This window comes from Sander lucioperca, chromosome 11, assembly GCF_008315115.2.
Source record: "Sander lucioperca isolate FBNREF2018 chromosome 11, SLUC_FBN_1.2, whole genome shotgun sequence".
NCBI lineage: Eukaryota > Metazoa > Chordata > Actinopteri > Perciformes > Percidae > Sander > Sander lucioperca.
The window spans coordinates 37,986,719-38,012,204 of NC_050183.1; the positions used below are offsets into that span (position 1 = coordinate 37,986,719).

Sequence of the window (25,486 nt, forward strand, 5' to 3'; positions counted from 1 at the left end):
AATTGGCTGTCTATATTACTGGTGAAAAAAGATCCATAAACTCATATTACCCAGACATTTGAATGCAACACTGCTCTCCGATCAAACTGTCAAAGTGGTTGTTGGCTCAGACAAAAATGTTTGAGGTCCACATCATTTGGAGGGTTTACCAGCTCAAGCATTTGTGTACATTAGAAGCAACTCCACTAATGACTTATAAATGTACTCAGTTTTTAGCACATTTGCTTTCAGAAGCCATGCTCTTTAACTGTACATCTCTCGCTTCTTTGGTCTGGAATACCTCTTTGTATGAATACATGCTCCGTGGGTTAAGTAAATGCCAATACTTTTGTTAGAGCCAATATACAGAGCAGAAAGCAAAGTCAACATCTAACCAAAAAAAAAAAAACCTTAATTTGACATTAGCTTGAGTGTGTGCTTGGTGTTGAAGACATCCACGTTTGTAAGTTCTTGAATATTTATTGGCAGTGATCACATCTAGTAGTCATCTGCCTAACACAGGATGCATAACAGTCAACACCAAACAAAGCTGAAGTGTTAAAGTCACAACTAGAGTCATTTGGTGCAACATTTATTCCTGTAATCATTACAGCAGGGCCAAAGCTACATTTAAAAGCAACTTTAAAACAGCATTAAGTTCAGTAATTGAGAATACTAAATACCAAACAAGTTATAATGAACTCATGTCATGTGCACCAGCTGCATTTAAACAAACTTTACAAAACACTGGTGCAGATTAACATGCATTTCCTTACTTTGTGTCAGCTTTTGGAAAAGATAGTCACTGCCATCTAGTGGAGGCCACAGCAATGTCAAGGAAAAAGACAACATTTATTGAATATATAAAGATACAAAAACACTGAAATACTACACAACATTGTCAATATGACAAATTAAACATCAGGACAAGAGACTTCAGATGGAGGGGCCAGCTCGACACCCTATAACACAAAAAGTCAAGTTAGTGAATCGCTCATTCACACATGCGGTTTTGTTTATTTTAAACTGCCTCCATAGATCTCACCGTGTTCACATCTTCAATGACCACAATATTCTCCTGAACTTCAATGTCACTTTCCGTGTCGTTGTGTGAGCAGTACTCTTCACTCCCAGTCTCTATGGTACTGGGCTGAGAGATGTCAGCATTAAGATAATGACCTCTCCATCCATCATGAATCATGATGAATTTAAATGCATTATTGCAGGTGTTTTCTCAAGTGTGTACACATTACCACATTTGCACTAGAAACTGAACATATGTAACACAAGTGTACTCAGGCACACTTTGACCCCAAAAAAAGGCAGGCACTTTTGAGATAGCTTCCATTTCCGCTCAGATGAAATGAGGGAAGACATCTTTACCATTTTACAACAGGTGAAACTGGAGCAAACACCATAAACATTTGAGATTTGCTGCCTCAAAATGAGCACTAACCTCATAGTCAGGATCCTGATCGGGGCTGTCGTCGTCGAGCTCCTGATTGAGAGCCTCCACCCAGGTCTGACTCTCTTCCTCATCATCCTCATCCAACTCATCCTGCTTTCTCTTGCTGCCCTTTCCACAAGGTTTAGTAGGAGAGACTCGGATCTCTGTTGGGAAACATTTAAAAAAAAAAAAAAAAAAATCATACCCTTCATGGTTCTATACAGATCCATGAAGAGCTTGCAAGACTATCAAAAAGGTCAATAGTAAGTCCTACTTCCACTGCAAAACACAATAGTGCAGCAGAGCACTGTCACAACATTGTGCGTACCTGAAGTGGAGCTTGATACCTTAGATATTTGAGGATTGCTCAGCCTTCATGTAGGTATAAGTGAAGTTAAATGTTGGCCTCTCCTACACCTAAAAATCATCAGAGTCACCTAGACTACCCCAAGTAGCACAGCAAGTAGGCATAATGCATTTAAAAATACCTTTACTAGTCACTTACTCTAAAGGTCAAAAAACATTTGAAAAGTAACTTCCCTCCCCCCCGCACCATTTCCCAGAGCCCAAGGTAACATCTTTAATGGGTCGTTCTGTCCCACTAAACAGTCAAAAAAAAACTCATCTCACAATAGATGGTGATATCAGCAATAGCGTTGGATAAGTCAGGGGGTCACTACATATTGAGCCTGAGAAAATGGCTGAATGCAGAGTCTGGTAAGTCACTGGTCGATTGTGTTAGCAGGCCCCTAATTAAGACCACAGATTGAGTATTTAAAATTATTAATGTTAGCTCGATAAAAATCAAGTATTCACCAGCTACAATACCTGGTGAGAGGGATCTCCCTATGCTGGTTGACACCGGGTAGCCCATGGCGCTCTGCACCCAGCGGGGTAGGATGGACAGCAGTAGGCGGGTGAGTCTGTGCAGACGCTTGCGGCCTGCGAGGCTATGGCGTACGGGACTGGAGACCGCGGGGCTGACGACGGCGATCTCCAGTGGCTGCCGGAAGCCCAACAGCCACCAAAACCCGCGGTATGTGCGCACCTAGAAGCGAGAGCCATGTTTAGGTCGTATGTAAAGCAAGCTAACAGATTGAATGCAAACGAACATTAGTTAGCTGCTGCTCGTACCACGATGCCGAAGGGCCAGAAGAGTCCGCGCAGCATGGGGCGAAACACACTACCTCTCTTTACAACGCGGTCCTATTAATAAGGAGACAGAACAAGGGAAAACTACCACAACAACCATTTACTAAATTGTCTCTAGCAGCTGGCGATAAATTGCTACAGGAAACATAGCTTAGATTTGTCCGTTAGCCATTAACTTACCTCAGTATGTTCGGCCTGCTCCAGCTCGGTTTCTCTGCAGATTTCACAAGCCATAATGCTGCGGGTCAAAACCTGGTGCTGATGCCGGCTTACGATGAGGAAGAGAAACTGAAGGACTAAAGTGTGTGCTGGTTCTGGAGGGTAAAATCCTGAAGTTGCCGCTGTGTAGCCAATCAACAGAGACAAATGCACCTGGCGCAATCAGAGCGAACCAATGAACAAATCCCGCCAATTAACCTGCAACAGGCCGAGAGATGGTGGTCACGTGACCGGTTTGGACATGAACAGATCATAACCGAAATCCTCCTACCTTACCATAAACTGCATCTATTCTAATACAGCGAGACAGGCCTATATATCTATGAGCATCACAAGCTACTTAGCATAACTTTCAAAAATTAGTGTACATGTTTGTTTTACTTTGTTTTATTCATTTCTGCATAGGCCTACATGGAGAAATGTGTGTAGAATATCAGATTCTGCCAATGTTATGCTGATGTTATTTAACTTTAGCTTAACAATAAATGTTATTGGCATAATGTTTGGTAAGTTGAGGTAGGCTTATGTTGTGTACTTTTTCTGATTTACATCATTATTAAACAGCAAAATGTTTCAGGTCAGATATGTTACTCCTCACTGTAAACCGGTCATATATTAACAAGCTAACGTTAGCTTTGTCAGCTGTTTAACATTATAGTTTTTTTGCCACTAGAGATTCTTAAATAACTAGGCTAAATAAAGTCGCAAAGTTAAGCACAACATGTGCTCTAGTAGTGTATAATCGCCAGGTTGGTGAACTATAGCCTCCGTATTTGTGTAACATTATAGCATTTGGTTGCAGGCTTCAGCTCTTTATTTGACGTTAATAAATCTGAATCTTCAGGCTGATTCAAGACCCCTCGTCGAGGTCCTGCATCACCCTATCAGGGTTCTAATCTTCTAATTTGCAATATAATGGCCAGCTCGTTTTACATTATCCCTTACATAAAGTAGTTGCCTATAATTTTGTGAAATAATAAGGTCTGATCTTTTTCTTCCTGAGAGAATAGCCTACATCTTTTTTTTATATATATTTTTAAAATAAAAATGCTAAATATTTCCTAGTTCCAGCCTCTTAATTGTTCAGATTTGCTGTTTATCTTTGTCTTATGCGACGGTAAATGAATCCTTTCTATATACTATATTGAATATCTTTTAACTTTAAGTCAAACAAAACAAACAATTGTGCGATGGGTTTTATTCACTATTTTCTGATGTTTTTTTAGGCCAAACAGTTAACAGTTAAACTAAGTGGCTAACACCTGCACATTCACAGAAATGTTATTAATGTGCGTAGCCCTTTATAAATAAAATAAATGAAATGAAATGAAAACAATTAATCGATTCATTAAAAAATAATCAGCAGATTAAACGCTAATGAAAATAGTGAATAGTTGCAGCCCTACTGCAACCACAAACGTAGCATTAAACCGTGAAAAAGTTAAATGGTTAGTACCCTAAAATTAGTAACATGTTACGGTGTGATGTTCTGAGAGGCAGGGAGATGTTGCATCTCTGTCTGCTCCTTAGCATATAAAGAGGTTTCACAGAAAGGGCCCAATATTATGCTTCCGTACTTGACAAGCTCCCTAATTGGTAACCATTTCCGTCTCTTGCTTTCGTCACATTTACGTATCTGTTGATGCATTTGGTGGAGGACAAAATGTGGGAAGTGGAGACGTATAAAAGCTGCCTGTCATCAGTCCTCTTGCCATTCTACAACCAAGCCTGTGTGCAAAGCGAGTGAAAGACATTCAGTGATGGATAAGAACATAGTCACACGGACGTTCAGCATTGGAGCTATTAGCAGCGGAACCAAAGCTTTAGATGATTTCTCCACATCACGCAGACACAGCAGCGCAGGGATCCGTGCACTCTTGTGGGCAACCAGCAGTGCACGGTCCCTCGGGTGTTCTCTAGGATCGGACTTCCAGACAAGCCGGGAGAACAGTTATCCAAATATCCTGACACCTGACAGCATCCCACAGTTCACTATACCAAGTCTGTCTGTGCAGAACAGCTTAAGATCATCGGACAAAGAGGAGGGTGATGCAGAAACGGACGAAGGCTTAGGGAGTTCTGAGACTGAGCCGGAGTCATCTTTATCTGCTTCTCTGGCCTGCTCCACGCTCTCATCATCCTCATCATCCTCATATTTCAGTTTGGTTCTGTCTGACCGCAGGGCTGAGAGGAGTGTCTCAGACCCCTTTACCCAGAGGAGATCTCTTCTTCAGAGGGAGGGGTCCAATCCATGCTCCTACTCCGAGGACCAGCACTGCCTGGACCCTGCGAGCAGAGCCGCCCTCTCCCTGCCACACCTGACCAAAGTCACCACCCCGTACGGCTTCATCACCTTGAGCCAGAGCCCACAGATGGCCAGCGAGGAGGCACTCCTCTGCCAAGCTGGGCTACGGCGCTTAAACAAGGACGAGGATGCTGCATGTTGTCTTAGCAAAGTTCCAGTGACGAGGACAGTAGACAACAAAGGAAACTCCTCTCACCTGTCAGGAGAAAAGAAGAGGCTGACTAAAGACTTGACTGACTCACAGAATAAAGAAAGAGCAGTAAAGGGAGAGATAAAAGCTTCTTCTGCCTCCTCCATCAACGCTACAGTTTCATCGTCTTCTACGCCCAGACACCCAGATGGCAAGCGCAAACGGCGCTTCTACGAGGTTATAAGGAAACACTTTACCTCCCGCCGTAAGGAATTAAATCATGGGACTGATTTGTAACAGTGCCAAGGGCTTTAATACAACTTCATGTAAAAATGTGCTGATTGCCATCAATTTCCTTATGAAATACACAGTGTTTGGCTGGTGTCAGTAGACAAAAATGTCTGCAGATTAAGCTGTGAAAACTCATGAAAAATGTATCAGTTGTTGTCACTTAAAAAAATAAATAAACCAACATAAACAGAGTGCTGCGATGTTGTGTGTTTTATGTTTGAGTCTTTCATCGTCTTATTCATTTCAAAGTTCCTGTTTCTTGTTCCTGTTGAGGAGCATGGAGGGTCACCTTTAAGATTCTCATAACGGGCACAGTGAATACTTCACATCAGCAATAGTGTTTAAGGTTAATGAATTCCTCCACCGCTTTCAAGATCTTAAATGTCACTCGCTCTTGCGCTGTCTGCTCCTATTCAGCCCCTTGTTGAATACGTCTGTATAGTTTCCACGGTTAGATGGAACTGTAAACTTGCATGAATGTGTGCTGATTTGTCCCTCGGGCAGAGAAACCCAGCAGTTCTTGCTCCTTAGCATATGGAGAGCTTCAATGGAGAGGCCTTTAATGATGGTCAACTAAATGCATCCTCGTAACCTGTGTCCTCCACACTCCCACACACTGAAATTTAGTGAGTAAATATCATTATGATGCAGAGTGCTCTGCTCTAAGTGGAGGTTGATGAAAATACAAGAATGAGCCCCTGAACACAAGAACAGACTAAGGTAATCTAAAATTATAATCACTTGTCATATTCTTTGTTTATGTGTATGATATAAGTCTTATGTCATACACATAAATATAAAAAAAACCTCTTGTGTCATAAGTGGTTTTACATTAATGCTTTAAGCCAAATAAGGGTTTCCGCTTTCATTTAATTCACTAACAGCTCAGTCACTTAAAGGCATTCTTATAAAAGAGATAAGGTTTATGTTAGAAAAATCTAGGTTTGTTATTTTGAGAACACACACAGCAATGTGCAGAACAGTGCAATTGTCCGTTATAGTCCATTAAAATAAAGCAAATTTCATGACTTCTTTCAAATATACCATGCTTTATTTGACTGTATTGTGTTTCTAATATGTCATTTACTGTCAGTGCCTCTAACCCAAAGATATAAATGGGGTGAACAAAATAAAAGCAAAATAACACGATAACCTTCATGAAGGTATGATTTACTCCAGGGCTGTTGTACTAGACTACATTCGTTTTAACTAGCTGTAGTAGTTTCTGTTGACTAATTGATGCACTGCATATAGATAACAACCTCATCTCCAAGTGGTTCCCAAACATTTTCTGTCATACCATCTTTCGGGAGACAAAAACATGTCACTCTCTCCTGTTATATTGAGAGAACTCAAAAGTAATGAGGCGTCTTCTTTCATGTTTTGGATTTGATTGACATGTTTGCTTGATGACCATTACCAGCGTTTCTTTTCTCCCGTGTAAAATAAAATATATCAGTCAGCTCTGTTGATCACCACATGCAGATTTTCTATGACAAAGCTCCTTTTCAGCTCCTTATTAGGCTTATTATTAGGTTTTAGATTTGGGGTTCACACATCATTGTCGGACACAGCATGTTCACACATTGTCATCATGTTTTTAATGAGACGGTGACTGTTATTATATAAATGTATAAATATAGCAGAATTAATAGTGGAAAACCATTTGAGAGTCATTTTGGGATGGGAGTACTTCAGCAGCACATGCTCCGCCTCAACAATAGACTCTAGGTAGCACGTCAGCACAAATAATGACTGTACTTAGAATATTTACATTATTTGCACATTAGAATATATTATAGACACATGTGTGGGAGTTTTCTCTGTGTCCCTGGCAGCACACAGGCGTCATTGCCCCTATCAGTATATCTAAAATTGGTAATTTATCGTCAGTTATTTATATTCATGTGGCTTTTCTCACACTGTGGCATCATGGTGTGAGACTTGATTTTCTTTGTTGAATATGAATATAAATGCTCGTAATTTATTCAAGATGCTTCGTGGGCTGTATTCCCCCACATATTCCAACCATATTCACCATTTATGGTAGCATTTTAAGCCATGCTAGCAGAATGCTCCAGGGGTGGAAATGTGGATCTATCTGTCAGTCTGAAATATCCCAACAACTATTGGATGGATGGATGGATGGAACTCTGGTGATCCCCGGGCATTTTATCTAGCGCCATTATCAGGTCAAAATTTCAATTCGTCCAATACTTTTTGACCAAATACCTTCAAAACTAATGACTAATTCCCATCGGCCTCAGGTGTCGTTTGTGTTTAGCGCTAACTAGCGAATGTTAGCATGCTAACATGCCAAACTAAGATGGTAAACATCAGCAGCATGTTAGCTGTTAGCATTTAGCTCAAAGAACAGAGCCACTACAACTCTTTGTCTTGTTTAATTAACTTGATTTCCCTGATATTGCTGTTTTGACTTTATTTTTGATCGCTGTGCTGCAAAATTAAAGATCATAATCAATGTTGATGTCTTAATTAGAGTTGGGTGCCATTTAATTGCTTAAGTGGTAAGCAATCATCCGAGTCATTAAATCCTGATTATTTTGACTTTTGGCATCAAAACTATTCTCATATTGGGTTTTGAAATAAACAAGCATGCCTTGCTGAACTGTCTTTAAGCAAGACTGACCTCTGACCTCTCAGCAAAAGAGCAGAATTTACATTCACTAAATGAGGTTGTCTAACCATAAATATTTGTCCAAAATTGCCCAGTTGTACAAGATATTGACATGATAAATCATCTGGTCTTTATCTGAAATATTTACCCTTTCCTTTAAAGTCAGTGAAAGCAAACACTCCTACATGCAAGCACCGAGCCCTGAAGAGGGCATTGCATGTGTAAAGGCTCAAACTGCATCATCCAAAAGAGAGAAGCTCATGCTGAGGCTGCATGGTGAATGTAGATCAACTGAGAAAGAAAGAGACGAGAGTGCAAAGTAAAGGGGCTTTGCAATAACTGCTCTTCCCTGTTCTGTCAACTTGAGGTTAGCTCAGAGAACAGTTTTGCCCTCAGAACAGACAGCGCTTTCCGGTACCAACCTCAACCTCAGACTGAAAACGATTAGTACAAAAGATAACAAGAAAATCTACTTTAAAACGTGCAACTACACAGATGAGAGAGAACAAGAAAGGGGAGTTGCTGAGATAAACGGGAAGTATTTCAGAGAGGCGCTGAGTTAGCCACCTGTGAGCTACACACACACACACACACACACACACACACACACACACACACACACACACACACAGTTCAGTGACAGCAGTGAACTGTCAGAGAGGTGGAGGAGCTAGGTGTTGTAACTTTAGACATTCCTGATGGCGTCTGGTCCTGGTAGCAGAGCTGAGGAACAGCCACCAGCGCTGCCTGTCAAACAGCACAGGTAAGACCAACAAACTGTCTTATTAGTGTAGTGTAACTCAGTCTTATTAGAAGTTTATGAATATTTTACACACTGTCTTATTGGGTTTTCAGTCTGTCTAATCCATAATCACATAATCCTTATGAAAAGATCCTACTTTATTGGGATAAAAGTAGATTGCACAGATGATTCATGTAAATATCATTTATTTGGTACTGTGAAGTATGCTGCTGTGCATGCACTTAGATGTTTTTTGTTATCCTGTCCATCTTCTTATACAGGAACCATTCCTCCAGATGCTCCAGTGTGGGGTCTGACTGTGTTATGCTCAGCCCTGTTGGACTCCAAAACTACACATATAGCGACGTCTTCCCTGAACCCACTGATTGTCACGCAGCCCAGTGCCCCATACACCAGCGCTACGGTAGGTTTGCAGAATGATGAAGTGAGTAAAGGTGAGGGAAAGTACTCGCATGTTGTAAATGTCAAACAAATCCAGTCAAATGTCATGTTCCCCAATTCTGGAAACATGACTGGCGTGTACAGCTCAGTGTGATGGGAAAGGACACAACTTACTATAATGTGTGATTCAGTCTTCTCAGTTCGTCTTTCTTGTGAGAACTGAAAGAGAGGAAGTAGCAATCTGAAACTCTTACTTTCAATAACATGCATGTAATATTCTGACACATTGACTTGCAGACTATTCATCTAGACAACTGCTTTCTGTAGTGTAACTCAGCTGCGGATGCAGACTCCCAAAACTGTTGCATGTTCATTGCTCTTGCTCACTGTTTTAAGTCTGACCTAAATGTTTCTCGCTGTGTTGCTCAGATCCCTCCCGACACCAGGCGAGATTTTTCTCCGATGACACACCGCCGCCTGTTCCAAAGAAAAGGTTAGCTCGCACCCTCTCCCTCCCTGGCACCAATGGGCCTCAACTCTCTCCTCTGTCTCCCCTGTCTCCCCTGTCTCCGCTGCAAAGACACCCTCAAAACTTTGACAACCCGCTGTACATGCTGGCACCCATACCCGATGGCTATGTCCTTGAAGAGGCAGAGGAGTTTAAACCAGTCAGAGGGAGTCCCGTCCCCTTACCGTCCTTCTCCCAGCTGTCCTTTGACACCCCAGACGAACATCTGCCCTACCTCTTCAGCGGATTGGACGACCAGCGGGTTGTTTCTCAGGGGATTCAGCATCGACATCTACTCTTTCTGAGAAGCGTGGCACAGAGCGAGGAGGCTGGGATCCTCCTGCAGAGAGAGGCCACAGAGAGGGACATACCTCTAAGCTCATACCAGCCTCAGGATTTCCTGCTGTTTGAGGGCAGCAAGCCAAAGCAGATCGGAGACACGGTTTACTACAGCCTGCACAGCCCTAAGCTCCCAGGGAGGATGCTTGGTTTAAGGGTAATGTTACAGCTCTTTAATTCACTCCACATAGTTCTGTGTGATCATGCATGGTGTCAGAATGTTCTGTTGTTGTATGCTATATTCACTTGGGGTCAAATTGTAATTGATATTGTGTGTAAAACAAAGTGGTATACACATTGCACACAGCAACCAGTAATGCAAACTTGATCTTATCGAGATTGGCAATTGTCACATTGACTTGCGGTAGCAGAAACATTTCCTCTAAACTGTCATCAGGTGTCACAACTGCAACAGGAAGGCCAGAGTAGATATATTTTTTAACATTCTGCAGCTCAAGTGTTTCTTGATTATGACTATAGTTGCATGCTTGTGTCTATTTTCTGTCTTTCTGTGCAGGTACACAAACAAAGTGATGAATCTTCCTCAGCTCCCACCAAACAACAGCGATTGCATGTCAATGTGCAAGATGTCATTGCTCATTTCCAAGCAAGCAACACCCCGAGGAATGATTCCAGCACATTTAAAACTCAAGATCCCTCTCGTCCTTTTAGGCCAGACTGCACTGTTGCTAAACCACCAGGTGGAGGCAGCACTGAGTATGCCACAGCTCATGTGAACATTAATCTGCCCTCAGTTCAGTCTTTCCTCCAGAAAGGACTCTTAGTGAGTGTTGAGAGAGACCTGCCACACGCCACTCTAGAGGACTTTGTTCAGGATAACAGCATGCTCCAGAGCACAGATTGTTTGGATTATGACAGACAGGTATGTGCTCTGTTGCTGCAGATATTAATGGGCACACAACATCTGTACAACAGTGCCACTGCAGCTGAGCTCAGACCTCGGGGGATCTTTTTAGTGTGGCCCAACAGGGAGAATGAAGAGGGAGACAACAAGCTAGAACAGGATGCTTGTGAAATAAAGAGAGGTTTCAAAACCAACACATGGAAAGAAGAAATGGAGTGGGGAAAGACAGAGAAAAAAGGAAAGATCCAGATGTTATGGAGGACACACGGCTCCCCTCGTGTGGTGTTAACCCCGCTATCATCTGCTCTGTCTGATCCTCACCCCCTCACCGACATCAAATCCCAGATTGGAGCCTTAATTCAATACTGCCTCCACTCACAAGAGAGCCTGACACCTCTGGACTCAGTTCCAGCCATGTCCAAGTCCTCATACCGAAGGGGGCTTCTTTATCTGGCCTCTCTGCTCCAGAGTGAGAGCAGCGGGCCACAGATGGCGGACACGGTGGCCATGCTTCAGGCGCTTCTCTGGGGGCCACGTGTCTCCCTCTTCAACCACAGAGGCTCAATGACCACCGCTGTACACAACTGGCTGACAATCAAGCGAGCCCTGCTGGTGATGAAGTTGGCAGAGAGAGGGCTGATCCAGGATCAGTCTGCTCTGGATTGGGAGGACTGTATGTGCCTGCAATACCTGTCGTTTACAGACCCCGAGACAGTTATGAGCGTGACCAGTCAGCTGTGGCTCACTCTGAATATGGACAGTCCATCTTGAAATGAAATCATTCTTTTGATGACTCATTGGTATTTATAGTCCAACATAGTCAGTCACTGTCAGTCTGTATTATGTACAATGGTCAAAAATACACTAAGAATGTGTGTTTCATTGGGCTAAAAGGCCTTTTCCATCCTTTTATACATTCATATACTGCTCTTCATCACGTAAAATTGATCTAATAAAATGTTGCACTTTGAACACGTGTTGCTGTAATATTAATCATTAAGGGCCCTATAAATGTATTTTCTCAATCAGCTTCTTACTATAAGTGATAAATGTAAATGAACAAACTATTTTCTGCCAGTTAGAAAAGTGCTTTAAACAAACTTGAAAATAATTTAACAAGATTTCTGTATTTTTGTGCTTTCTGAGGCGTTATATATAACATACTATTTAAATAATTGTGCTAAAGTTGTTTCACCGACTCCATTGTATGATTATTCTTAATAAATCATGAAGATGACTCTAAAGGTTAGTATGTTGTCTCAGTATGCGTCAAAAGCTCTATTCGCACAGGACTAGTATCACCTGGGGACCTTTAGTAATTTAAAAATAATTGTGGAGGTTGCCTGTGATCTTAATCCCGAGCAAATTTGCCATGTCCGTAATTCATCAAATAAAAATTCCACTGCAAACTACCTACTATAGTTCGCCAAACACAGAGGTCACGTGATATTAGTCCCGTGCGAATCAGCATTTCGGTGAGTTGTGGCCGTATTGTCAATTATAGATTAAATGTTTTGACAAGAGCATTGACATCTTATCCACGGGATAACGTCAGTAAATTTGAGTAAAATACAGACTTCGCTTATGTGTGAATGCACTGCACAAAACAGACTTGAGGGGGTAATTTCTATTTCCCAAGAGGTCCCCTGGTAATACTAGTCTCGTGCGAATAGGGCTAAAGGAAGTGTTTTTGGACCAATTAGCATCATCTGAAATCCTCTTTCCAACATCAGAATTGATCCATCAATTTTTCTAATTTAATAGACAATTAAGCTCACTTTACACAGCAGATGGAAAGATGTGCAGAGGTGTGAAAGTAAGGCCTTAACTTATCTTAAGCATTTTTTTTTTTATCCATTCTTTACACAACTACTTTATTGTATAAATGACTTCAACACCATGAATGTAGCCAGAGTGACAGCAAACTCCGTCAAGTGTGGCCATTTGTACCTGGTGTGAACCCTTTTTCCTTTAGACGCTGTCAGACAACACATCGTATGGCCTAGTTTCTTCTAAGCATAGCGAGACCTGAACTCTTACAGGCTGCATGTCTGTATGATTTCAACAAGACCACAGATGCCACTCTCTTGGGTGAGCACTTTTATTTAGTAGTTACAACATGCAGATTTCTATCAAGTGAATCAAAAGCAACAAATCAAAATCATGCACAAATTTAAAAAAAATCAATTTAAAACAGGAGAAACAACTAATAGTTACTGAAACATATCTACTTTCACGAGTAAGATGGATTTAAATTGATCATAAATATTACACTGTGGAGATGATCGTCAGGGTGTTCAGGGAGAGATAATAGGAGGTCAGCACACTACACATCATGGAAAGTAATACAGCGGTGAGGACACAATGCCCGGATATTACGTGGGCGCTTGCTTTACATTCCTGGTATATTAACATCTTACCCTAGTGCAATATCAATGAAACACAGCACATAGTAGGTAAAGGTAAAACAAACAAAAAGGAAACCTCAACCATACTGAACTAAAGATGTGTGGGTATGGACTGAAATGAGAGCAACAAACGGTTGTAACTGCTCAGCGTCATTTAATCATCATCAGAGGAGTCTCGCTCGATGCTGTAAACCATGAAGAAAGCGTCAGGGCGGGGGGGGACGAGGGGATGACCCGGTCTCACAATCTCAAAGCCCAGGAAACTGAATGTACGCAGCAGGGTTGCTGAGGAGAGACAAAATGGAAACGCATATAAATTTCTATGACTTGACATCTGGGAGGACTGACGTTTTCGCTGGAGCGCCCGATCCTGTCTAATTCCCAAGAAAAATTACTAAATATTTTCTAAACATGTATTTTTTGGATGTCTTTAGTATTACTGTACATTTCAATTATGCTCAACTATTAAAATAGTTCAGATTTAAATTGCTGGTGCTACGTCAGTGTTTGTGTATTCATGCGTTTAACAGTTCCAAGAAATCAAATAAAAGATGCCTCACCTCTATCGTCACGGCTCTTATGAAAACAGATAAACACGTGATCAACTTGCAGCTGCTCTTCTGCAAATTCCAGCAGAAGGGCAAAACTGTGAAGAAGCAAAGCAAACAAAAAGTGTTAATGTATTAAAGGAGGGATGCTAATGAATTTCAGAGGAAAATAATTATTCATGCTGGTCTAAGCACATTTCGATAAACTGCATCCGATCATAAAGGCAGATCTTAACACCATTACCCAAAGGGTTGAGACCTATAACTGGACATGAGTCACTTTTCTGTTCAATCGGGCATTTTCTTTTACAAATTATTAAGTGAGTTTTACATTGACATACGAGTTTTATTTTTATACAACAGCCCATCAAACAGGTCTGTTTTTACTTTGGCATTTGACAATGTTTGAATTCATTTGTTTTATTTGAAATGAATCAATATTTTACCTTCCGTTTTCTTCCAACCATAACAACAAGACATCTTTCTTTTAATTACAAGTTTGGCCTGCTGACCTGTCTTTGCTGCCCTCGGGCAAAGCTCCAGGAGGGATTTCAACATAAAGGTTCCCTCCTTTCAGCGCCGCCCTCCAGACACAGTGCTTGCCCTCAGAGCGACGGGGCTCAAAGAGCAAGAAGCGCACTCTCCCGTTGGCAGGGGGAGGCTCCTCAAGAACCAGCAACTGTGTATCCTAGAGGACAGAGAGAAGGACATTCATTTTAGATGACACCAACAATACATTTACAATTGCAAAATATATCATATTTTAAAAGTGGTATAACTCACAGAATAGAATAGCTTAGCTGAAAGATTGCGATCCCGCTGGTCATTCCCTCGCCCACCTGGGATCTTCAGGGGTGGGTGAGGGGCATCAGGAGCACCACAGAGGCCCCGGACACTGGTTACTGCAACAGCGGGAGCACCTCCTAGGACTGGAGATACTGGAGCGCGAAACAAACACACACACAGAAGGAGCCATTATAAGTGGAGTATTCACTGGAGGTTCTGCTACCAAATGCCCAATATAAACAGAGGGCTACACACACACACACACACACAAACTGTTGAGTAATTAATCTCTGAAATTACAGTAAAACATTTGCTAAAGTTGAGTAAGTCTTAAAAAATGAAAGGCTGGTGGGCACAGTTCAATCAGTAACTGTTCTAATCTTAGGCACAGATGGTTATGATGAGTTGACTTGTGCACATTAAATTAACAGACAGGAAGCAGGAGCCATTTATGTTACACTACCACATTGCTGATGACCTATTAACATCTACTAAGTCAACTTTCAGTCAAATATTCACCACAACCCCTCAAGGCAAGTTCTGTTTTCATCTCACAAAGTCACGATCATCATGACTGCACCATGTGGAAAAATCCATTGTTCCTGTAAGAAGAGTGACATCCAACTTCCTAAAACAGATTTGGGTGCCTTGGTGGGGTAACTTTAAGCTTGTCACATGATTCTTAGAGGAAGGCTGCCAGATTTGTCTAACCATTAGCCTAATTTAGCCCTGCTGCACTAACCGCGCTGCTCCAGTTTACAACGGACCAACATCAGTTTAGTGAGTGAGATCAGCCATTTTAATTCAGAGGCCAGTCAAAGTGCTCTATAGAATTAGCTTGGCTTACAAGCGCAGATGTGTGTATGTGTGTGTGTGTGTGTGTGTGTGTGTCTGCATACATTAACAGTGTTGTGAGGATGCCTGTTCTCAGAGCTCATATAGGGAACACAACCCATTACCGCAGCGCTGCCACAGCGACACAAACGCTCTGAGACACTCACAGGTGCCCTCTTACGCAAATGCCACTGCTGTGCTGTATGTGGAGCCGATGTGTGAAAACCAAATGAAAACCATTGTCAGTCCCATAACTCGGGCTAACCAAGTCAATATGCAATATCCAACCTATTGCCTGATTTTGCAACGCATTGGAGACCGCAAACTAACACAAGTTGTTCCTAAATCCCATTATTGGATTATGTAAAATAGCCAATAATCATCATTACATAAAAACTTGAATGCGTCCTCTTCCTGCATTAGAAATAAAGCAGCATAAGACTTTCAATCAACGTCTCCATTCACTTAACAGCATTATTTGAAATCCCCTACAGCAGGCAGCAACACACTGACGCCCCAGGTTGTCTTGGCAAAGACAGCTGCTCTGGTCACATGAGTGATGAGTCTCTCAAACTCCTGCTTGCATAAGAGCACCTTTGTCATGTATGACATCATGTAAAAGACACTCATCTCTAGGGGGATATCATAATTTAAGTATTTAGGGAAAGTGCTCTTGCTTTAGATGGACAATGTGCTGCTACGCTAGCCTCACCTCAAAGTAGACCATAGGGTCAGTAGCTGTAAAAGATATTGAGTTTAAAAGGGCACCTGCTGGTGTCTAAAATAGCTATGGCTTATGGAGAGAAAACATTTAATTCTCTTAACATATTTTACACAAACTCCAACAATCTACCATCGGAGTGTTAAACAACAGCATCTATGCTTTTGTTGCCATAAAAGCCAAAAATATTCTGGGAATACAGAGAGTGAAAATAATAATATATCGATTTAACAAGGAATATCTTCTGTGTACAATAGGTCATCACTGGTCTCAAAATTACCCATACCACCCCCCTTCGCAGTGCAGTGGAAATTTCCTACGAGTCCTTCATTACACCATAGAGCTCGACAAAATCTTGTCAGGACACGAATTATATAAATCCACACCCATGCTAATCGCTCACAAGTTGTTTAAAATCCTGACACATATTTCCAGGCGTTATACCCCCCCGCATGTCCATTATTATTATTGTAATTACTACATTCATTTGGAAGTGAAACAGCAAACAAGCCGTCTCCGGAGTCCATTGGCTGGCAAACCCCCCCACAATGGTTAATATAATACTACGTTAGATAGATAACACATAGCAAAGGTTACTTTAGCTAAATGTTTAATAACCATCTCGACTGACTGCCCCGTTGTAAACAAAATTGGTTCTTCTAGCCAACCCTTTTCGTCGTTACAAAATGTCAAAGCTCGCTAGCACCTGAGCTCGAGGGCGAAATGGAAAAAAAACAAGCCGTGAAGCCACAAATGATAAATTCAGCCATCATTTTTAACTACGTTGGTTAGCAACACGCTAACTTTACATAACCGTATAAACATTTTTAGAGCACCCTGCATTTTTTTCAAGACTAACGTTACATACAATGTGAAATACAATCAAAATATTGTGTTATTATCGCTGATGGTTTTCACTGAAACGCCAAAAATATGAAAACATCCGTGATGTAGCTAACTAGCTAACGTAGCTGTAAGCGCTAACTTAGCCCTCAGCTAACGCTACTGCTAGCTAACGCTACTGCTACAGTTAGCTAGCCAGCTAGCTAAGCCAACACGTAGCTAGATTATGATTTTGTCCATTTGCTGAATACCAATGTTAAGTAAATGTCATAATACAGTTCTGTAATTTACGGTAATTTTTTAAGACGTTTTATGAAAATGTATCAAACCAAACGCGACTGACAATGTATTTTGGAGACGTTAATTAGAATAAATAGTGCTGGTTTGTAAACAAGAAACACGGTGAATAGTACTAACTAGCCACTCCTGGAAATATACCGTATCTCTTAGCTAGGCCGCGGTTTTTAAATTTAGCTTAGCTTGTTAGCTTATAACAATTCACAACTACAACAACATACCTTTCACTTTCAGGTTTATTACTGGATTGCTCAATAACAGGCATCTCGGATAAGTTTCTCTCTTTTTCTCTAACAAAACAATGACTATTCAAAATCGTCTGTAGGTTAGATTTAACCATCCGGCCAGCGTCCACACCAGCTGCTGGCTCTATCCTCTCCCCTTCGCTAATAATGGGCTCAGAGCTGCTGGCTGCAGTATTTGTGAGGGGAGTGTCCTGTCCACCATGACGTATTACTGTGAAAATATGACGCACTTAATGAGTCCCATTACTAACATTTTAAATTTAAAGGTGCTATATAATAGGACATTCAGAACATTAATATAGGAGCAAAAAAAAATATTTGTTAGTAATGGTGTCCTGAGCAGGGAATTAAGTCACACTCTGTGTGTGTTGTAATCCGAGCTTGTGTTTTGCTAGTCAGCCAGCTGCATGTGCATTAGTGCATGCATTAACCTCCCATTGTGTTCATGACCCACTGGCTCACTGCTGCTCTGCACTGCGCACTACCCGGGCCAGGCATGCGCAGGAAAGCGGTGCTCATACAGCGGTGCACGGCGGTTACCGCTGATAACGCAGTCCCGACCCACGGCCACGGTGGCTGGATGGCGTTGAAACACAAACATAATGCATAAAAGTGGGAAAAGTGCTCTAGTGTTGCTTTAATGTGTAAGCAGCATTTTACTGTAGCTGGTGGAGATGGAGCTAATTTTAGCTATTTCACATACTGTTGGGTAGTTTAATCTTTAAATTGTATGTTTTATAAGCTCATCATGTGTTGTGTGTTTACTTTTTTAAATGTAAAATCTTAATTTGTAAACTAGCTCTTAAATAGCTAATAAAGTACAGTATTTCCTTCTGAAATGTAATGTATCAGAAGTATAAGTACTACCTCAGTACCTCAAATTTGTACCTAAGTACAGTACATGGGTAAATGTACTTCCACCTCTCACTTTCTACTAGTACTAAACACCCTGGTAAGATGTAAAAAACTAAAAGAGTAGCCCCATTTTGTTCTTTCCCAACAGGGCTAGATTAATAGATTCATTATTTCATCCCATCTGGCATCTATTTTTCTTATCAGTGAAATATAAGCCAATGCTAGTCACATTTGTCCACCAATAGCATTACTGCTGGTAAGTATGAACAGTCTCAGTACACGCTATGAATGTCATTTTCCTTTTTTCAACAACTCTCATCTGTGCCTGTCAATCGAGGAGCAAAGGAGCATGGTGCAGGGTGTGTTTAACACCGTCTCTGGTGCCTGCAAAACAGAAATCACCATTAACACAACCATATTACCCTTCACTTCAGTGGTGAAATACAACTGAAGGTAAGTTTCTTTTTCCTGTTCAGAGGTTCACATAAAACTAAAGTCTTTAAATGTATATTTGTCTTTTTCAACTAGCTGCAGGTGACTATTTTAAGCTGTCCTATGTTGGTATATGATACACAGGGCAGTCTGAAAGACTGTGCACACAGGCACATATACTTTGTTAAAAACATTCATGCTTGACAAAAACTGAATTCCTCATCTTAACGTACAGCCTTTTTTTGGATCCAGCTTTAAATTTAAACCTCAACCTACAGGACTTAAGGAGCCAGAGTTGGAACATCTGAAAACATCATAAGTAAGACATACAACCGTCCTAAACAACCAGCCAAGTGAATTCTATAGCAACTAGCGTCTGACTGGTTTGTATTTGTCCATAGTGTCTTATGACCGTATTCTGTCCATCGAAAATTTGAGTGATGTTCCAAATCCATGGAAAGGATTCACTATGAACCGCTGCTTAGTGCTTGCACTGGTTGTACTGCTTGTGAGCTCAGGGGTCAGTGAACTGCACGGTGAGTTCTGTAATTATGTCACAGAAAGTTTGTTTCGGCATTATTGCAGAATTATGCAACATGCATGGTATATAGACACTCTACTTCTGCTGCTTCAGTGTATTATTCTATTATTTTTAATACCAAACTCATTGGCTGTTGGCTTCTGTGTTATCATAAACTCTTTGTTTTCTAGATGCAATGGATTCCTTTGTTGAGGAGACAGGTATAAGGTCTTTCTTTGGAAGTCTACAGGATGGTTCAATACTACAGGTATTGTCTATCTCCAATGCAGGTAGCCTAGGCCTATTGGTTTCTATGCTGAGCCATTAAAAGGGTTATGTTGATTTTGTCTAGGTTTCTGTAGAGTTCTACCGTTATTCATACTCAGTGATACAAATCAATGGAGGCCTTTGTTTAAGTGTCTATGTGCAGTTTGAAGATATGTTATACTGAATGGTGAGATCATGTGATTTTAGCTTATTTGCAGAATGTGAATGGGATCAGTAGTCACCAGCCAGCACATATGCTAATACAGTATTGTGTTGCCAAACCTTGCTTTAAATAATCCACCTACCTTCATGGGCTTGGCAAAATATAGGTTTGGTTATTATGTGTGAATAATGCTAGGCTAGTTAGTTCAATGCATTAGCATTGCAATGTATTGGCAAAGGTATATTTCCCAACATTTGTGCAGAGCTAATACTTGATCCTGTGGACTTGGGGAAAAATAAAAGCTTGATGATCAACGGGGACCAGAGCTAGACAGGGGCGCTGAAAGATACCAGGGGAGTTTACAGATATTTATTGTCTCAGTCAAAGCTGTTGATAAATGTAAAATGTAATCCTTGAAGTGAGTGTATAATAAACAAATGCATTTATAAATATATTTCTTATATTTTCTGTTTTCATGTGGTTGTATAAAATGTGTATGTAAGGCATCCATTTTTTAACCAGACTGTGCTGTTTCCTGCCGTCTATCTCCAGATTTCCATATGGGACAATTTCATGGGGTGGTGGGAATCTGAAGAAGTTGGAGCGATAAGAAGAAGAAAAAAGCCGATTGGCAACAAAGCAATCCTAAAACCCAAACCTAAAGTATGATTTGTATACGAAACATACATGTTATCAATTGTCATAACAAGAGGTTTCTGAATAAAGTTTGTATTATAGAGAACACCATTTCAGTTGTCAGGCAGGACATGTCTTATTATATTGCTTATCACATTTAATACATATTTTAAATCACTCAATCAAATCTATCTTTTTTCTTTTCTTTTTGAAGACATGAAAGGGGAGAGAGAGGGGGAATGACATGCAGCAAAGGGCCACAGGTCGGAGTCGAACCCGGGCCCGCTGCGTCGAGGAGTAAACCTCTATATACGGGCGAGAAATGTCACTGCCACTTTGTAACATCATCTTATATTGTCATCAGCACTCATCAAGTTATTAACAATTTGGTAGTTTTAGAACAATATATTCTTTTTTTTTATTGGTGCATAAAAAATTACATGAAGCCATAGGACATTTGGACAGTTTTAAAACATACAGACATTAAGACAAGTACAGAACAATGATTTATATTAATGTGGGAGGTTGAGTTTGGCTAGTGGTGTGACATGACTGTATGGTAAGACAATGTTTTCAAAGATAACGGAAATCTTAATTAAATGGTCTTATGGATGATAAGAGGTTGCCCTGAATAAACAATGGCTTTTTATTCAAATGACTTCTTAGATAATAAAAATGAAATATTTACAGAGGAAGATGATAATACTCATATTTAACTTTTTTGGTTTGAATAAAAATGAGTAGTAAGTAAGTAGTAAGAAAGTAAGTTAGTAAGTATGAGAATAATGCAAATAATACATTGTCTACATATGTGAAAGTATAGCTTAAAGAGATGTCTGTGAATTAACATGTGCATTTCCTACCAGTGTATTGATACTGTGTGATTGAATTAATGACAGTTAAGTAACAATTAAAGGCAAACTCTGTCGATTTTCAACCAGCTTTGTGTCATTGTAGGGTAGGTGGTATATGCAGATGAACGGTGTTTGGCTTTCCCTTCATGTTGCCAGCACTCGGAGCCCCACACTCATTTGCCAGCAAAAGTCAAACAGGCCATGGGAAGTGACTGTTAAATATGTAAAATATCTTTTGAGTCACAACTAACTACACTCCAAGAAGAAAACAGATTTAGCGGCATCCGCACTCTTTTGCCACCATATTTGGTTGAATGGTAATGGAAGTCCCATGATTGTCGAAGTTCACCACCTCCAGGTCTTCGTAGGCCACAGGCACACAACACGGCGCCCGCTCGTCCACATTCCCACTCCCAATGTGGGAGTTGAGCAGGATGGCATGGTTGTTGGGATTGGACAGGGGGAAAGCACAAAAGCCATGGCAGTTGTTGATGTTGGCAGTGTTTGGACCTGTAAGAATCTTTATAAGAGACACAGTGAGGCTCCTCAGCCCACATATGTTGCCCCCCTCTGGGTTGTTGGAGCCAGCTCTGGTGGCCCGCAGTCCTCTCTGCAACTCATATGCACGGGCCACCGTCTGCAGGGCCTTCAGCAGAAGAAATGCCCGGTACTGGCTCTCTCCTGTTATAGAGGTAACAGAAGCATCAGTTAAAAAGTGGTAATACAGGATTGTGATACCAAAGAAATCTAAATGTATGTCATATAGTCTAATTCATAATGCAAGTCTACAGTGCTTTAGGACTGTGATAACCAAGCAGGGGCTACTTCTGCAGGTGGTGTGTGGAACTAGCTCAACTAATTTGATAAAATAGAAATTTCATTTGGTTTTAAGATCCACATGTTGTGATTAAGAGTGCATAAAAAGTAGTTGAGTTAGCATCACTAAAGGCAATGGATTTGAAATAGTTAGCTAAAAGTAGTGGATAAATTAAAAATAGATAGTTAAAGTAGCTAAAAGTAGTAGATAAATTGAAATAAATAGCTAAAAGTAGTGGATAAATTGAAATAAATAGCTAAAAGTAGTGGATAAATGAAAAATGTTACCTAAAAGTAGTCTATACATTGAAATAGTTAGCCAAAGTAGTGGATAAATTGAAATAGCTAAAAAAAATATAAAAGTGTTAACTGAAAGTAATGAATAAATAGTAAAATATATAATATATAATAGTAAAAGTAAAAGATAAATGACTAAAAATAACTTAAAATATGGCCTAGTGGATAAACAATTTAAATAGTTAAAGTAATAAATAAATGGTTAAAACATTCACCTAGCTGTCACTACAAGTGGTATGAATGCAAACTTAAACCAACCTTAAAATTGACAGACCAATTGTATGAAAACAATATTGTACCAATGTAACATTAATATATAAATCCACTTTAAAATCAGTTCAAATAAACACATTTGGAACATGGCGTGGGGTACTTGAGTTTATCTGGCAGGGCTGTGTGGGGGTAAATCTGACAAAAAATGTTGCGAACAACCAGAGACGACTGCTTTCTTGTACACATCACCTGCTGCCGGTTCTTCCTTTGGAAACGCACTGAGTTCTTTGAGCCTTCCTAGCCTCGCCATGGCTCTGTGACCCACCTCCTCCTCCCGTATTAACTCCATCATCTTTATCACACTCTGCTCCAACCTCTGCCTGAGCTCCTCCAGCAGTGCAGGAGATAAGGCCAATTCTCCACGATGCACCTGAAACATGGAGCCCCAGCTATTGAAGGAGAAAATGGTTTGGGAAGAGGAGTTGATCAGTCCTGCCAGCAAGGTGTCACTGGAGGATAAGCCTAGTGTCAGAGGAGGCAGGGACTGTAAGGAGTTCAGCTGGAGCGGAGGGGACTCAGGCAGCTCCTGAGGCAGGACGTCACCCAGGAACCGCTTCAGCTCGCAGAGGAAGGAGGTCTGTGAAGAGGCCGGGGATGAACCTGAAGTGTGTGTATAACTGGGAAAGAGAGTAAAAAAATGTTTATGAGCATCACTCAAACAATAAGTCTGCTAACATTTCAATAGGGAACAAGAAAAACAAAACAACCTTGTATCAGTTCCTCTTTCCCCAGAGAAAAGCAGAAGTGGAGTCATGCTGATGTTACTTCCTGATTTTCCACCAATAAGGATGTCTTTTAGGCTTTGGTCTGCAAAGAGAGGAAATGTGAGGAGAGTGCACATGAAACAAGAAAGTATATTCCATAACCCTAACCCTTACTCATATCATGTCTTACTCATATCAGGGTTTTTTGTCTCGACAGAAATCCTCCAGTTCTGGTGAATGTTGGCCTCTGATGCTTTTCCTGTCAGCATTATGTACTGCGTTTCTCCTGAAATGCACACAGACTAGAAAAAAAACAAAAACAGGGAAGCAACTGTAATATCTGTGACGACATCATGTAACAGATTTAGGAACTTCAGGGCAGTTTCCTTTGCCGAGGCCTTTCTTTACCTGTGTGTTGGGATGCAGCCACTGACTATTGAAAGTGACATCCAGGTTTCCTCCGGTCACAGTGAGGGGACTTTCATACGCCAAGAGCAGCACAGGGTTCAGCTTGATCAAAGGAGACTGTGGGAGGTCAAAGGTCAACGTGAGCATTCCTCTCTTATCTTCCTCTGCCAAGAGCACTGATGGAGAAAACAAGACATGTCGTGAGATAAAAAAAACAACATTCAAACAAAAATGTAATGCAATCAGAGAGCACTGATACCTCCAGTTGGATGCAAAACCTCCAATCTATTTATCTGGTTTCTGCTTGTTTCCTTAGCAAGCTGTAATAAGACTGAGTCTGATAAGCTATCAGATCCTGTGCAGATTCCAAACTGAGTCAAAGTGCGGTTTGTGAGTTCACCGTCGCTCCCAACACCTTCACACAACACTGCGAATATGTCATCCACAAAGCATGGTGCATTGTGAAAGACATGATGAAAGACTGTGGAAGCTGATGAGGTCTCTGTTGGTGGGAAGGTGTGCTCTGCATTTAAAAAAGAAAAAGAAAAGAAATACTGTACATTAAACACTGAAAAACAGATTAAAGCTAGAAACAGAAACCAAATGCAAACAATAAAAAAAAGCACTGACCTGTCAGTGGGGGGTGGTGGTCTGGGATCAGCTGCTGTCCATGGGAGACATGCAGGGCCACACACAGCCTGGTGCAGCAGAGCATCAACGCTCCACAGTAGAAGACATTCAAAAACAACATACTTCAATGTCTGTACATGTGCCTGTGTGGTCAGACCGTTCTCAATCGCTTGTTTTGAATAGCTCATGAGGAAGGGCGTTATATTGTCCCACCTTCGCTTCTCACAAACACGCTGCCCAAATAGGAATATCATGTGTCCTTGGTGATCACCTTGTAAGTCTCTGTGTGTGTGTGTGTGTGTGTGTGTGTGTGTGTGTGTGTGTGTGTGTGTGTGTGTGCATGTGTGTGCGTGTCTGTGTGTGTATCATCATGGCAAATGTGGTCCTTGAGACACCTAATGTTATAGCAGGAACTACCACAGAAGCAGATTTAAGTACTTTGCCAGGTGTGTGTCTGTCTGTCTGTCTGTCTGTCTGTCGACAGATTTTTGTCACTGCAATGGCATCACAACCGTGCAAGAAACAGTCACAAAACTTTAGAGGTGTGTGGTTGAGATCAAAATGAAAGCTGAATTCGAAAATGGGTGTGGCCCGAGCAAGGGCGCCGGAAGAAGCGGGCGAGAAAGTAAGGAAGGGGCCTTGGCCCCCGCCACATTGTTTCCTGCACAGAAATGTGCTTTTGTAACCTCATGAAAGCAGGTTAGTCAGGTAACACGGGAAAAATAAAAGGCAAATAAAAAGCAGTTTTGTTGGTTGACACATTGAACCTCCCTGTCTGTTGACTAATGAGGGTGGGCACACACATCAAGGGAGGTTTCAGGATTATAGAGTTCACTTCTTATAACGTCATCATGAACCTTTCACTGTCTAAAACTAAAGAGATGAGGGGTGTTCTAATCCTTCATGGATGTATGGCAAATATTTATAATATT

At 41.0% G+C, this 25,486-nt stretch overlaps 4 protein-coding genes and 1 long non-coding RNA gene across 10 annotated transcripts; 2 read left to right on the forward strand and 3 right to left on the reverse strand.

Annotated features, from left to right (window-relative positions):
* Positions 1-812: 812 nt before the first annotated feature.
* org (oogenesis-related gene) lies at positions 813-3,014 on the reverse strand. Of its 3 annotated transcripts, none has more exons than XM_036007656.1 (6): positions 2,759-3,014; positions 2,561-2,632; positions 2,243-2,474; positions 1,436-1,590; positions 1,025-1,129; positions 813-941 (listed from the first exon to the last, which is right to left on the reverse strand). In XM_036007656.1, the coding sequence occupies exons 1-6, from the start codon at positions 2,810-2,812 to the stop codon at positions 894-896; spliced, it is 666 nt and encodes a 221-aa protein (XP_035863549.1). In that variant the 5' UTR covers positions 2,813-3,014; the 3' UTR covers positions 813-893. The 3 variants fall into 3 exon arrangements, with proteins under 3 accessions (XP_035863549.1, XP_031174292.1, XP_035863550.1); XM_031318432.2 differs by having other exon boundaries at positions 2,255-2,474; positions 2,759-3,013; XM_036007657.1 differs by lacking the exon at positions 2,561-2,632 and having other exon boundaries at positions 2,759-2,914.
* A 5,524-nt stretch (positions 3,015-8,538) lies between these two features.
* On the forward strand, positions 8,539-12,256 carry peak3 (PEAK family member 3). The gene is made up of 4 exons (XM_031318430.2): positions 8,539-8,924; positions 9,185-9,327; positions 9,735-10,309; positions 10,670-12,256. The coding sequence occupies exons 1-4, from the start codon at positions 8,860-8,862 to the stop codon at positions 11,786-11,788; spliced, it is 1,902 nt and encodes a 633-aa protein (XP_031174290.1). The 5' UTR covers positions 8,539-8,859; the 3' UTR covers positions 11,789-12,256.
* Positions 12,257-13,102: 846 nt separating this feature from the next.
* oaz1a (ornithine decarboxylase antizyme 1a) lies at positions 13,103-17,861 on the reverse strand. Its single transcript, XM_031318448.2, is given in 6 exon segments — positions 13,103-13,710; positions 13,986-14,071; positions 14,486-14,661; positions 14,757-14,843; positions 14,845-14,902; positions 17,676-17,861. Coding segments are annotated over 6 exon segments (657 nt in total). The 5' UTR covers positions 17,795-17,861; the 3' UTR covers positions 13,103-13,579.
* A 990-nt stretch (positions 17,862-18,851) lies between these two features.
* LOC116063456 lies at positions 18,852-20,683 on the forward strand. The gene is made up of 5 exons (XR_004108277.2): positions 18,852-19,007; positions 19,222-19,305; positions 19,388-19,522; positions 19,698-19,774; positions 20,489-20,683. It is a non-coding gene; the product is annotated as an uncharacterized LOC116063456 (long non-coding RNA).
* A 279-nt stretch (positions 20,684-20,962) lies between these two features.
* Positions 20,963-24,860, reverse strand: amh (anti-Mullerian hormone). Of its 4 annotated transcripts, none has more exons than XM_036007513.1 (8): positions 24,611-24,860; positions 24,555-24,574; positions 24,184-24,447; positions 23,925-24,100; positions 23,707-23,818; positions 23,520-23,619; positions 23,002-23,429; positions 20,963-22,107 (listed from the first exon to the last, which is right to left on the reverse strand). In XM_036007513.1, the coding sequence occupies exons 1-8, from the start codon at positions 24,673-24,675 to the stop codon at positions 21,701-21,703; spliced, it is 1,572 nt and encodes a 523-aa protein (XP_035863406.1). In that variant the 5' UTR covers positions 24,676-24,860; the 3' UTR covers positions 20,963-21,700. The 4 variants fall into 4 exon arrangements, with proteins under 4 accessions (XP_035863406.1, XP_031174307.1, XP_031174306.1 ...); XM_031318447.2 differs by having other exon boundaries at positions 20,963-21,636; positions 21,686-22,107; positions 24,555-24,780; XM_031318446.2 differs by having other exon boundaries at positions 20,963-21,638; positions 21,683-22,107; positions 24,555-24,780.
* Positions 24,861-25,486: the final 626 nt, after the last annotated feature.